This window comes from Mastomys coucha, unplaced genomic scaffold, assembly GCF_008632895.1.
Source record: "Mastomys coucha isolate ucsf_1 unplaced genomic scaffold, UCSF_Mcou_1 pScaffold23, whole genome shotgun sequence".
In the NCBI taxonomy this organism is placed as follows: domain Eukaryota; kingdom Metazoa; phylum Chordata; class Mammalia; order Rodentia; family Muridae; genus Mastomys; species Mastomys coucha.
The window spans coordinates 63,364,285-63,377,248 of NW_022196906.1; the positions used below are offsets into that span (position 1 = coordinate 63,364,285).

General features: G+C 44.5%; 2 protein-coding genes across 3 annotated transcripts in view; both read left to right on the forward strand.

Moving 5' to 3' along the window:
* Rora (RAR related orphan receptor A) overlaps positions 1–12,964 on the forward strand; it is a 737,605-nt gene that overhangs the window by 132,286 nt on the left and 592,355 nt on the right. The window lies entirely within an intron of this gene.
* Positions 64–2,518, forward strand: LOC116073827. Its single transcript, XM_031345978.1, has one exon. It carries the CDS (start codon positions 1,292–1,294, stop codon positions 2,375–2,377), a length of 1,086 nt encoding a protein of 361 aa, XP_031201838.1. The 5' UTR covers positions 64–1,291; the 3' UTR covers positions 2,378–2,518.

Genomic DNA, 12,964 nt, shown 5'->3' on the forward strand with positions numbered 1-12,964 from the left:
AAACATCAATAAGCAAATGCTGTGGCAAGTGGATAGAATAATTTAAAGGTTGTCCACTTCTTAAATAGGTGTTGGTGGGCAGAGAGCACAGTAGATTCTTTCTGAATTTCTTTTGAATTCTGTTCCTATAATTTTTCTGGTGATTTTATTGAGTTAGTATCTGAGGTGTTTCCTTCTTTTTAAATTATGGATGGTGATGGATAACGGTTGGAAGCCAAGTGGACTATTTTAAGAACTTCCTTCAATACTAGAAAGATGACCTTTGGCTAGCTACTCTGACAGTGTCCAGCAATCAAGTTTCACTCACCTAAGGGTAGAAGGGCTTCAACTTGATCTTCTGAGTTGATGAGTATTTCACAATAAGCTCATTCTGGTCCATTAACTTCATTTCTCAAAACACAGGTTTAAAAGGAGTGTTTCCTGGGGGAGTTACCACCAAAAATTGGATTCAATTCACTAAAAACATTCAAAGCTGAAGATGATACAGATGTTGAAGAAAATCTTTTTTTTTTGTATTGTTGTATGGTTATGTGTGTGTGTGTGTGTGTGTGTGTGTGTGTGTGTTTCTGTCTGTCTATATGTCATTTGCACAAGTGCCTGTGTGTGGGTACACGTGCCTGTGTGTGCATTTTGAGGTCAGAGGAGGATGTTGGGTGTCTGCTTTACCACACTTTGCCTTTTAAAGACAGTCTCTCACTGAACCTGGAGCTACAACAGAAGTTAGCTAATCCCAGCTACCCCTCCATCACTGCCCCCACCCCCCGCAAAACCCTGGAGTTACAGGGTTCATGCTCAGCTTTTTACCTGGGTGCTGGGGATTTGAACTCGATCTCCTTGTGAAGAATGCTATCTTACACACCAAGCCAAGTTTTGGCCCCTGCATGTTACTTTTAAAGTAAGTAGGTGATAAATGTTTTATACATTGATTTGATCAGCAGTGTTAGACTTACATGAACCTCCTTTTCTGTTCTCCCCGTGCCTTTCCTGATTTGTTTAGAGAATAAAATAAACACGGTGAATGAAATAACTAAATAGTTCAGGAAAACTGGTGTCTCCTTTAGTGTCTCACCAGGTTCTTTAGTGGGAACAAATATAGATTGCCCTTTAGGTGAGAAGTTGGAAGACATCTCCAGGGGCAACTACATCTATAGGTCAATGATACAGAAAAATAACTCAAACCTTTCCCTGGGAAATTGTGAATAGGAGCCTTGCATGGAATCCATGTGGGTATGGTATTGTCAACAGGATGCCTGTCACTCCAAGTTCATTTCTCTTTTAAAGAATTCAGCAAATGTTTAACGAGTGCCTGTTATTTGATAGATGCCTTCCAGGTATCTGGGGACTGCAGAAAAGGCCACACCTGAGTGCAACTTTCAGTCTGGTTAATTACCACACCGCCAGCATACTGCCTAGGGAGTTGTACCCTGTCATATTTTCCCAGTTGGGAATTAGCAGGCCTGGCTCCTATGTGGATAGTAAATCTGGTGCCCTTAGATGGCAAGTTCCCCAACAGCTGGAGGGTGAGGTGGTGATTATTAATGATAGAATTAGAGTCAAGAGAGGATGGAAGATACCTAGCCTGCAGCTGCTTGCTTCGCTGTGTGGTGACGCAGAGACCCGGGTCAACCGTGAATTTTTACCACCAACGCTGCTTCCGCAAGGGCACTTTGTCAAGTTCTCGAGCCACCTGACAACACAGGAATCAGGGACATCTCCTCAATCTTCTCTTTGTCCTCATTGGCTTTGTCAACAAGTGTTTTGGAAGGGCCCTCATCCTTGCAGCTTGGTCCAGCCCTTCACAGTCAGTTGTGCTGTCGTTTTAAAAAGGATGAGAACAACTTCTCAGACAACTGTGGCCACAGCAAAGCAGCAAGAAAGAAGCAGGCATCCCTGGAGCAGAGTCCACACACTGCTGAGATCCGACGTAAACCTATGGTCTCTCCACTCTCCAGGGGGTTGGCTGTTTCTCACAGCCCTGGCAATGATGGTGGTTTGGTTTAGTGCCATAAGGCCTCAGGAGCAACATCAGGGAATATGCCACTCAGCTCTGGATGCCCCTGTGCCCTTTGTCACAGTCTACAAGACAGGAGCTGAGGGCTATCGGTCACCTCTTTGTGGCCCATGTCGTAGGCCCATGTTTGTTCTGGAAACCAGGATCTGCTGCCAGAGCAGTGCATGCCAACTGCCAGGACTTGAGACCATTCTCCTTCCAGCAGAAGGAACACCCAAGGAAACCCATCACCATTATCCTGGCCTGATGGCTACCAGGCCACTTGCCTCTCTCTGGCCACACCCACGACACTACCTCTGCAGGGAGGAGTTCACCAGGATGCACTTTAATGGCTGTGTTCTTGTGGTTTTCAGAGGGATTCTCTGATACTCGGTAATATTGACAATACGTGAATGATAAAATCTCCCCACAGATACTTCAGCTAATTGCTCCTTCTAGGTAAAGGATGGCCCCATTTCTGGGTCTGTCTGATCATGACTTTTCATTTTCTGCCATAAATGAACCTAATTTGCAAATGAAAAATCTCAGCGAAGCATAAGTTGCCTGCAAGGGAATTAAAGGCCTGAACCTTTGGAAGTGCTCAGCCGAACACACAATCGCATTTTAAACAAAAGACTTATGATCTTAATTCATGGTTAAAGTAACAATTGCTCTCAAATAGTACTTAGTATTTGAAAGGCTCAGGCATTCCAATAATAGTGATCAAGAGCGGTTAAACTTGCTTCAAGCTAGCAAAACAAATAGTGTTTATTAAAACATGCTTAGGGTATCCCATTTGTAGGGTAAAGGTTAGCTCGGATCACCTCCTCATGCTTCTGTTTGGTGTCAAGGGGGAAAAGAAATCCTTGCCTGGGTCCAGTCTATGAGGCTGAAGAGCTGAGTTCCAGTCCTTGGCCCAGCTATTGAGCTGTTTAAGGCATACCAACATATAAAGGCTGTGCCTGTGTGTTCTTCATTCAAGAACCTAAAACATTGAGGCGGGTAGAGAACCCGCTGCCGGGATTTATTAAATAAAAGAATATTACAACAGAGAATGTCGGACCAAAGAAGCCAATCTGAGAGCACAAGGGAAGTGTGTCTTGTGCATTCACAGAGTGCTTTCAGTGTTTGTCCTTGCTTTTCAGAGGACTGTCTGGGTCCACTATAGATCGCTGAGTTAAGTTGGTGGATCCTAACTGGGGGTGGTTAAGCAACCTGACACATTCCAGCAGAAGAGAGGGTCTATTAGTCCATTCTGAATTTCAAAAACTTGAGCACTTCACAAAATGAATAAGAGAAAAAAAACCTTGAAATGACAAATTGTATTCTCAATGTCACCTTCTACTTAGAGATAATAGTTACCACTACCACCCCCTCCTTGTTGTTTTTCAGAAATCCTGGTGACTCATTTGTCTGAAGTAAATCTTCATTCTACTAATGAGTGAATAGTTGTCGCTGACATAAGCTTGCTAATTCTTCATTCCTCTACAGAGAGTGGTTGTGATCACTTCCAGCTTCTAGCTACTTCGCCAGTATAGGCTTGTCATCTTTGCCTGATCACCTACCACTCTTCTCGATCTGCTTTCCAGGAACAAAATAATAGATCAGTCTCTCCTTTTCAACCCGAGCTTTTGACTCATGCCTAGCACTTCACTTGCTTGGTGATCCAGAGATCAATTAGGTAACAACCCTGCTGCCCAGGAGGGGAGGGCCTGGCTTGACACAAGTAATAACCTGCACTGGGTGAGGGCTGGCCTGGAAGAACCTACAAAGAGAGTATTGGGCAGACCTCTGCCAAGGTAGGGACAGACTTTCAAATTTGAGGGGGCATCTAGAGACAGACATTCTGGAACAAAGAAAAGAATCATATATAGTGTGACTTGGATATAGGATGTTGGTAGAAGACAAGATCAAGCAGTAGTGTAGGACCGGTCATGGAAGACCAGTCTCTGTACTGTTTGAGATTGTGAGAAAGTGCTGAGGGTACTTCAGGAACTTCATATTCCATTGCCATTTAGTGTGACTGTGGGAATCTGCTGCATATTCAAATCCAAGTCCTAATGAGCTGATTTAGAAAATAGCTCCCTGCTATTTCAAAGAGGCCTCACTCATAGGCCAGTCTCATCAGGGAGTTGGCAAGGGCTTAGCACAGACCCACAGTTCTAGGAACCAGGTACACAGGCTAACCTTGTCCTTTCCATCACCCAAGCCCTGCCCTGGGCTACCTCTTCATGGCTGGGTATCTTTTGTAGACTCTGGACATAAGCAGATAGGACTTTTCCCCAAGGGTGTCCGCCTCACAGCTCAAACTCCATTCCAAAGGGAAAAGAAAATAAAGGAAAGGGGAAACAGGAATAAATGGGGAAGATTGTTTAGATGGGGTGGCTTTAAGTTTTATTTTGTGGAGAGGGCTTTGCAAGAACATGTGTTGGGTGAGTTCTCCTGTAAAATGCTTGTTGAATTACTATCCCCTTAGGGAGGAAACCGCAGACCAAGATGTAAATAAGTTCTGAGAATCTAAGTCCGTCATGGACTAAGTTCCTCAGGTAAGCCTGCGTGTCATATGTCCCCAGTGCACACTTATCCAGGTGTTCTACTGGGATGGGCCAAGACCTGACTGTAATGACTCTGAACTACTTGGCCTAAATAGCAGAGGCTGCGTTTTTATGACTATAGAAGCTCTTTGGTTGGGTGCAAGACAGATGGCCTACCCTCTACCCGCAAGATTGAGTTTCCCTATCTCTGGACTGTGGGGGTCATAGCCTTTCTCACAAGGACGTTGTTGGATGAGAAAATTTCATCTATTTTGTTAAGAAAAAACATAGACGCACAGTATTAAAATATGCAGGTCTAAAATAGCTGCCAGCACTGTTTGGCTCTCTTTGCCAAAATTTCACTATGCCTGTAAGTGAGACTCAGCAATTTCTTGTAGACTGTGAGTTGTTGCTTGTCAGTCTCTGGTAAAGAACAAAATGTCCTTGGATTTACCCTGTACCACTTTGGCTATGTATACTTATTCTATAGTACCCCGTATGGAATATACCCAATGGCAAGTCTCCCAAGTGGGTATGGATCTCCATAAGGGACGCTGGTATACATAGCCATTCCTGAAAGCCACAGAAAGCCTCCTGAAAGCCATCCGTCATTGCACGGCTGTAGCCTGTCCCACAGGAGAATGGGCCCTGTAAGGCTGCTAACCCCACGGGACCTCATTTGCCTGATGTGAAAACCCTCAGCCTCATCATTGCCAAGAAGAGCCAAGCTCTTACTGGTCTTCCTCCTCTGACTTGTGAACAACTGTGGACTTTCCCCCTGTGGTCCCTAAGCTATCATCATTCTTTCTCCCTCTCTTGGTAGTTCTAACAGACATAGGAAGGCTGCTTAGGAGATGGTTCAGGTCAGTTAAGTGCTTGCTGCACAAGCATGGGCGCCTGAGTTCAGAATTCTCAACTACCACCAAAAGCCTGTGCTGTGCTGTGGCCTCTGTCTCTGATCCCAACCCTAGGAATGCAGAGATCATTGGCCAGTCTGTCCTGCTGAATTCATGAGGTTTAAGTTCAGTGGGTAACTCAGGTTTAAAAATAGAGAACAACTGGGGAAAACACCTTACATCAAGCTCTAGACACACGCACACGCACACACAAGCTAGCACAAGCAATGATCCTGGTCCTTCAGGATGTAGTTTATGATTCTGGGGCCCAAGTATTCTATGGGAAGAATGGGCCAGACTGGTGGTTTTCCTGACTTTTGGAAATAGTATGTATCCCCAAGGCTACTGGGACCTTATTGAGGACACCTATGAGCTTCATCCAGAAGTGAGGCGGGGGAGTTGTAGCTCACCCTTGCTTCTCCATCTCAGACATGCATGTTTCTGTGTTATCTGATTTGCCTTCAGGATCCCTTACAAGATTTGCTTATAGAAAGGAATTTGCCATTTAAAAGAAAAGTATTTAAAATCTAGTTGATGATTTAAATCTCTGTATACTTGCGTAGCATTTGTTCCATTTTATACCCTTCTTTGTGAAATTGGGACTTGAGTTTGTTGCCCAGCCAATCCCTCAGTCTGGGTTGATATTTACAAAGTAACTTTATATAGGTGGCCATTGGCCATATTTAATGTGATCTCTTTTATAATGCAGAATTTGTATCACTGGGCTTATATACAGCTTCACTTAAAATAATTAGTACTGGGAGTTGATGGCTCAGTGCATAAGAGCATTTGCTGCTCTTCTAGATAACCTGAGTTTAGTGACTAGAGCCTACCTTGTGTGGCTAATGACCCTTCATAAGTCCAAGTCCAGGACATCTGACACTCTCTTTTGGCCCCTGTGCAAACCCATATACATGTGGCAAACATACACACGCATAAAAATAAGTCTTTCAGAATTATTAGGGCATATTACTGAAGGCTCTTCTGGTCCATGATATGAGGCTTTTAAAAGATGTTTACATTGTCTTAATAAATTGCTTATCAAACTTATTTTTGGTAAACACATTGCTATCACAATTGCTAAATTGCTTCAGCATCTACCTGCCATTCCTAGTAACCTCTCAAAAAAGTTCCCAGAAGGGCCGGGTGTGGTGGCATATGCCTTTAATCCCAGCACTTGGGAGGCAGAGGCAGACGGATTTCTGAATTCGAGGCCAGCCTGGTCTACAGAGTGAGTCCCAGGACAGCCAGGGCTATACAGAGAAACGCTGTCTCAAAAAAAACCCAAAAAAACAAACAAAGGTTCCCAGAAGTTCTGTTACCTGCTTCTTCAGGCCTAGGAGATAAAATTCTAGGGTCTTGAACCAGCTATTTCTCACTTTTCTTGCTGATGACCTTGAAAAGTGCTGGTGCTCTGAATTCAAGATGATGTCTGTGGCCCCTGACCCATCATGTGGAAGGGAACACAGTCACAGGAAAGGTACTGTGTCTCCTTCTTTCTGTTTTAAGAAAAGCACCAAAGATGGAAGATAGTGTTGTTTGTCTGTGTTCTCTTTACCCTTTGGGGGAAACTTGAGTATTGTGGCTTTAGTCATATGAAATACGAGGGGGTCATTCAGTCCGACTAGAGTAACTCAGGAGCAGAGGAGAGTAGCAGGAGCATGATAGGGGATTGCTGAGGGCAGACACAGTCAGGGATGACCATAAAGGGTGTCAGAGGTCAGGGTGTGAAATAAAAGGCTGGGAGAGAGAGTGTCGTGCTTGGTCTGTACTTGTGTGATTTACCCATGCACTACCCTAGACTCCCCAAGGTTCATTTAAAGAGGGGGGCATGAGAGCCTCCATTCTCCTCAGGGTTCTCTTGGCACACTGCTTCTAAGCATCAGAGGGAATCTATTGACTGAAGGACAATGAGGTTTTGACTGTGGTTAGTCCTCACCATTTTTTTTTTCCACAGTGCCAACAACACCCAGGGCGGTTCATCACATTTTAATTTCCTCACAAGTGATCCTCTTATTTCAATTTGCAACATGTAAGCCCTGTCCCATGGTAGAGAGTCAAATACTAGAGGAGGTCTATTTACATGAAATCTCATAGAAGACACGCCCAGCAATCGTTTTCATTCACATTTTTTTCTATTGCTTTTGGCAGCAGTAATGCAGTGTTTCTATGTTTCATTTTTATGGAGTGTTATGGGGCACATTCTTTGTGGGCTTAGATTTCAGAGTAGCATATCTGATTTATACTTGATAAAGCCGTGTTCGCCAAGAGGCAGCTGCTTAGGCAGAAAGGGAGACCCTGCTATAAAAAAAAACAAGAACATGCTCTAGACTGGCATGGGAGTTCATGGGGCCTGAGAAAGGCAGGGTGCAGAGGATTCCACACTCTCAACACTTTCTGGATTTGACATAAATTCCATTTTTTTTCATATTTGACAATGTCATAAGCCTCATATGTGAGTTTTATACTTGCTAATGACCATGATTCTTATAATTATTTTTTTTTCCTGTAGGGGATGGTTACACAAAGGTAAATAATATGGTGACTATATCTTTGTTGTAACCATGGAACCCATCGGTGATGATTTATTAAGCATCCTTTCTCCTAATCTCCAAACAGTATGTTGTGCTGGCCCATGTTCCTTGAAGAAAAAAAAAAAATATATATATATATGTATATGTATTTCTTAACAGATAAATCAACTTTAGTTTTGTTTATATTTTGGTTTCTTCAACTGTTTTGACAGTGGCATTGGCCTCTTAAAACATCAGTTAGAGTTATTTTCTAAACAAGTGTTCAGAGGCTGAAGAGACAAGTCAGTGGTTAAAAGTGTTTGCGGCTCTTCCAGATGACCTGAGTTCCCTCCCCAGCGCCCAAGTTGGGTGGCTCACAACCACCTGAACCTCCAGCTCCAGGAGCTCTAAAGCCCTCTTCCAGCCTCCATAGGCATCTGAACTCACATGGCCACACCAACACATAAACAAAAATAAATCTTAAAAAGCAGTTTTTGAGAGTGTTCCCGACACATAACCTGGGGAGCTGTAGAACTAGTCAGAGGAGATAAAACATAATCTTTCCTATTTATGGTGGCTTTTGAAACAGTACTTAAGTCACCAATGATGAGTGGACATAAAATAGTTAGCTATTCTGTGTACCACTGGAAAGTAGATTCTGCATTTCTTGACTTAATTCTTGGTGTGAGAAGTTGCTGGTGGGTGACTAGAGAGCCTAGGGCAGATGTTTCCTGTAGGTAATCTGTTAAAGTGGTCGGACTGAAGTCACCCCAGGTGGGATAAAAAAGTCCCAGAGTCACAATGCCCTTATCACTGAAGACCCTCGAGTGTCTTGGTAGAGCCAGACAGTTGAGGAGTGCTTCTGGGAAGTGGAGTCTGTGTACCAGGCCCCAGAATGCACTGGGCTTCCTTCATTATTCAGACTCCCACAGTTGCAGTGCAGCAGTGGCTGATGGCTGCCCATTTTTGATGGCAATTTGGCAGAGAGTCAAACTTTGGCCCCGAAGCAGAGGTGGCACAATTAGGCAGCTGAGAAGCATTCTCTCAACACACACTTTTAATTGATTTCAGCTTGTTTCAGTTTGCAAAGACAGAGCTCTGACACGCAGCGGCCTTCTTTCGAGGGGCTTATTTTTACTTTCCCTTTATTCAGCAGCGCTAATTCAACAGCACCAGAAGCGACAATAATGGCAGAGCTCTGAAGAGCGCATCTTTGGCATGGCTTGGATGCAAAAAAGTATTATTAAGAACTAATGAGTAGGATAGTTAGATGTTAACCAGAAAAGCATCAGTGAGCAGAAGAGCGAATGGGTGAACGTTCTGGGGCAAACATCTGTCTCTGAAGCAGATGTTACCTTGGGAGTTTACAGGAGGAAAAGCAGCATAAATGTAAACTGGTGGTTTTGAGTAATGGCAGGGACAGGGAGATAACCACGGAGCCTTCTTGTTCTTGAACTCACAGATGACTGTGGATGGAGGTGGTTATCTCTCGGAGTGGGGTTTAGATAGAAAAGGTATCAAGCAAGGGTGAGATGACATGCAAGGTAGCTGTGGATTCCTGACCTGGGACTCTCATCAACTAACTGCGTTCTCCCCTGCTTTATCCAGAGCTCAGACATCTCTTCAGCATACAGGGTTACAGCTGCTATAACCTTCTGGGGTAAGAGATTGAGACCCATGGTGACCTGTTCAGACCCAGCCCAGAATTACCTAACCTACTGCCGACTTGTAGAACAGCTTGGTTTAAGCAGATGATAATAAGCCAGTGGCCACACGTTTCCAGGTCGCACAGTGAGTCCATTTTTATTTATTTTTACAGTTTTCAACCCTTGATCCAAAAATCACCAACTAGTAGGATTTCCAGGATTCTACCCTGCAGTCTGGGATGTATTTTAAGGTTCCTCAAAGGACACCAGATTAGCAACTGGGTCACTTTTGTTTAGCTCTACTGAATAAACCTGAAGAGAACATGAAGGCCTGGGACCCTTTAGTCTATCCCAACACCTTCAAGAAGAAGTTGGAAAATACGAAGCCCCAGGGCTGGGGAGAAGACTCAGGCAATCAAGTACTTACCATACATGTGTGAATTGTTTCCTGAGCAGACACATCAGTAAAGCTGGGCAAGCCAGGCACTCACTTGTAATCCCAGCACCGGGGAGGCAGAAATAGGAGGATCCCTGGAGCTGGCCAGGCAGTCTTGCCTAATCAGTGAGTTCCAGGTTCAGCGAAAGACTGTTTCAAAGATATCCAGTGGATCGTGACTAAGAAAGACAAGCAAACTGACCTCTGGCTTCTGCACGCATACAAGCACCTGTGTATAGGTATGTGTGTGTGTGCATGTATATGTATATGTGTACCGCACACATGCACCAGCTTACCTGTTCCCCTAAAGAAAAATATAAAGTTCTTAAGGATATTTGCTTGGCGTACCTCATCAATGTGAAAGAGTTAGCCACTAACCAAGGTAGGCCTCCTAGTTCAGCTCTCTCCCTCTTCCCTCATTTCAGAGCAAAACCCTTAATAGCCTTCTGTCTCTTTCTGAAGGTCAAGGAGGGATCAGCTTTTCAATGGGGAGAAGTCCACTGGAGAAGAGGCTGGGATCAGCCTCCCTGATCCCCTGATACTTAGACATGGGGCCTTGGAGTGGAATAAACCCCAGCCACCAAGCTGTGAGACTAAAGGTTGCCACTGCATGGCACATGCATGATTGTATTTGTACCTGAACGGCTGTTGGTATGGTGAAAGGGAACAGTTTGCCACCCTCCTTTGGAAAGCCATGTTCTCCACCAACATGTAACTGACATTCCGCAGCACCCTGCCTATCTTTGGTGGGTGGACTGCAGAGATCCCCAGCGATGCAATCCATACTCTCGAGCTTGCAGGGATGTGTTTGGCTGCCACTGGATGGATCTGCCCTCTACCACAAAGAAGGGTCTTTGAAACATTTCAAGGAGAATTTCTTGACCAATGACAACCTTTCATTTGGGATCTTCATTACATATTTTGGGGGTTCCACAGGCTATTGTGTGGAAACTGTTCAGCAGAGAGCCCCAAAGATGACCTGTGAATTCATGCAGCAGAAAGGTGACTTTCACTTTGTGCCAGATTGTCCACTTATAGATGTGACATTTCCTTTTCCTCTGTGTGTATGTGTATTTACATACACACATGTATGTGCATGCAAGTGTGCAGTGTGTATGTGTGTGTTGTGTGTATGTGTGTGTGTGTGTGTGTGTGTGTGTGATTTTTCTCTCATCTGAAAAGAGGACAGATCTGGAGATCATTTCCCAGACTTGGGGATCAGTTTATGCACAGTCCTTAGGGGCATTCATTCCATCCTAGAGAAAGCAGGGGCACTCCTGATAGCCGAACATTCTCGAAGTCTTCCTTCTGCTGTTTGCAACACTGAATCACATTTCTTGAAGGAGGTTTGGCATCTGTTGTGTGCTTCTCAGTGTGACACAAGTGGGTTTCGCTTCCCTCCCAGGGACAGTGTGCCCCTGCCTCACCTGCTGAGGGCAGGTGATGTGAACAGCATGTGTGGTTTCTGTGTGGTGGAGAGCCTAGGAAGGAGCTATCCTGGTGGCTCTCTCAGTGGAGCAGAGTCAGCTGTGCTTGTCCCCGGTTCACCTGCCCGATGGTGACACAGAAGTGAGGTGGGAAAGGTTGTGCTGTGCCTTGAAATCTCATAATGACATAAATGAGCCATTCAGTACTCGTGGAAGGAGCCATAGAGAGAATTCTCAAACAATAGCAAGAAACCACTTTTCTCTAGTACAGTCTTTGCCAGTGTTATTGCTGATCTACCAGTTCCCACCCCTGGTGCTATCAGGATCCTGCCATGCCCCCACTCTGTAGTCATGTTGACCTTCCAAGGCACACTTTACTAATGAGGACCAGGAACTTTGTGGGGACTTGGCAGATTTCTAAGGCCCCACTTCTGGTAGATGATAGAGCCAGACTTTAACCAAGATCTGCCTTTCTCCCAAGCCTGTGTTCTTTCCATACTGCACAGTCTGTTCCCCTGGCCCTGCCACTTTGTGCTTCCCCAACACTAAACTTCAGGCACCTTCTGGAACAAGTAGTTTGTTTTCTCAATAATGTGGCATTCTTCTTTCTTGCATAACCAACTAGCATGATCAGCATATGTATACACAGAGATACAAACATAGATAACTACCCATGGACTTACACATGCAAACATACACATATATGCACATGTACCCACAGACACATATAGGTATCCATGGACAGACACACATACACAAACACACATATACATGTATGTATATACAGAGGGAAAACATAAATACAGATAAAGATACTTATGCACATACAACCACCCACAAATATGGTCTCACACATATACACACATATGAAATAGGTGCCCATGGACATATATATGCAAATACAACCATATACACATATGACCACACCTACAAGAAAACACACATATCAGCATACATGCACATCCATGTACATACAAGTTACAGGTACATACAGGTATAGATAGGTACCCCTTTCATTGTTTAGGTGTCTTGTTCTGAGCTTTTAAAACATTGTTTAGACATGAGCTCTACAAGAAAACTCCCAACAAGCTCTTGTCTTTGCCTTCCGCTCATGTGTCTGGTCACTAGCTCTGTTCTGAAACTAACCCTGTCCAAGTGTACACACAGCCTGGGTCTGCCCCACTCCCGAAGCCCTGGAGCCTGGCCTGGAGCCTGGTTCATTGGAGCTTTGGCAATGCTGCAGATTTGAAAGTAAGGAAGTCAGTGGTGGGACTGTAGACCAGAGTGGCTTTGATGAGATGGATAACCAGTGCTTCGGAGGCTGGTATAGTCTGTAACCCCCAAGCTGGCCTAGAAATGGCTTGCAAACAGAAGACATCTGTGCCTCTCTACTTTACAAGCACTGTGACAATCTCCACAAGCCAAAAGGTTTGAGGGACTGTAACATTTATGGCTCTCTGGCCATAAATTCATGCAGAGCACATGAAAATGCCACCCCATGGGGTTATGGCAGAGATGCAGA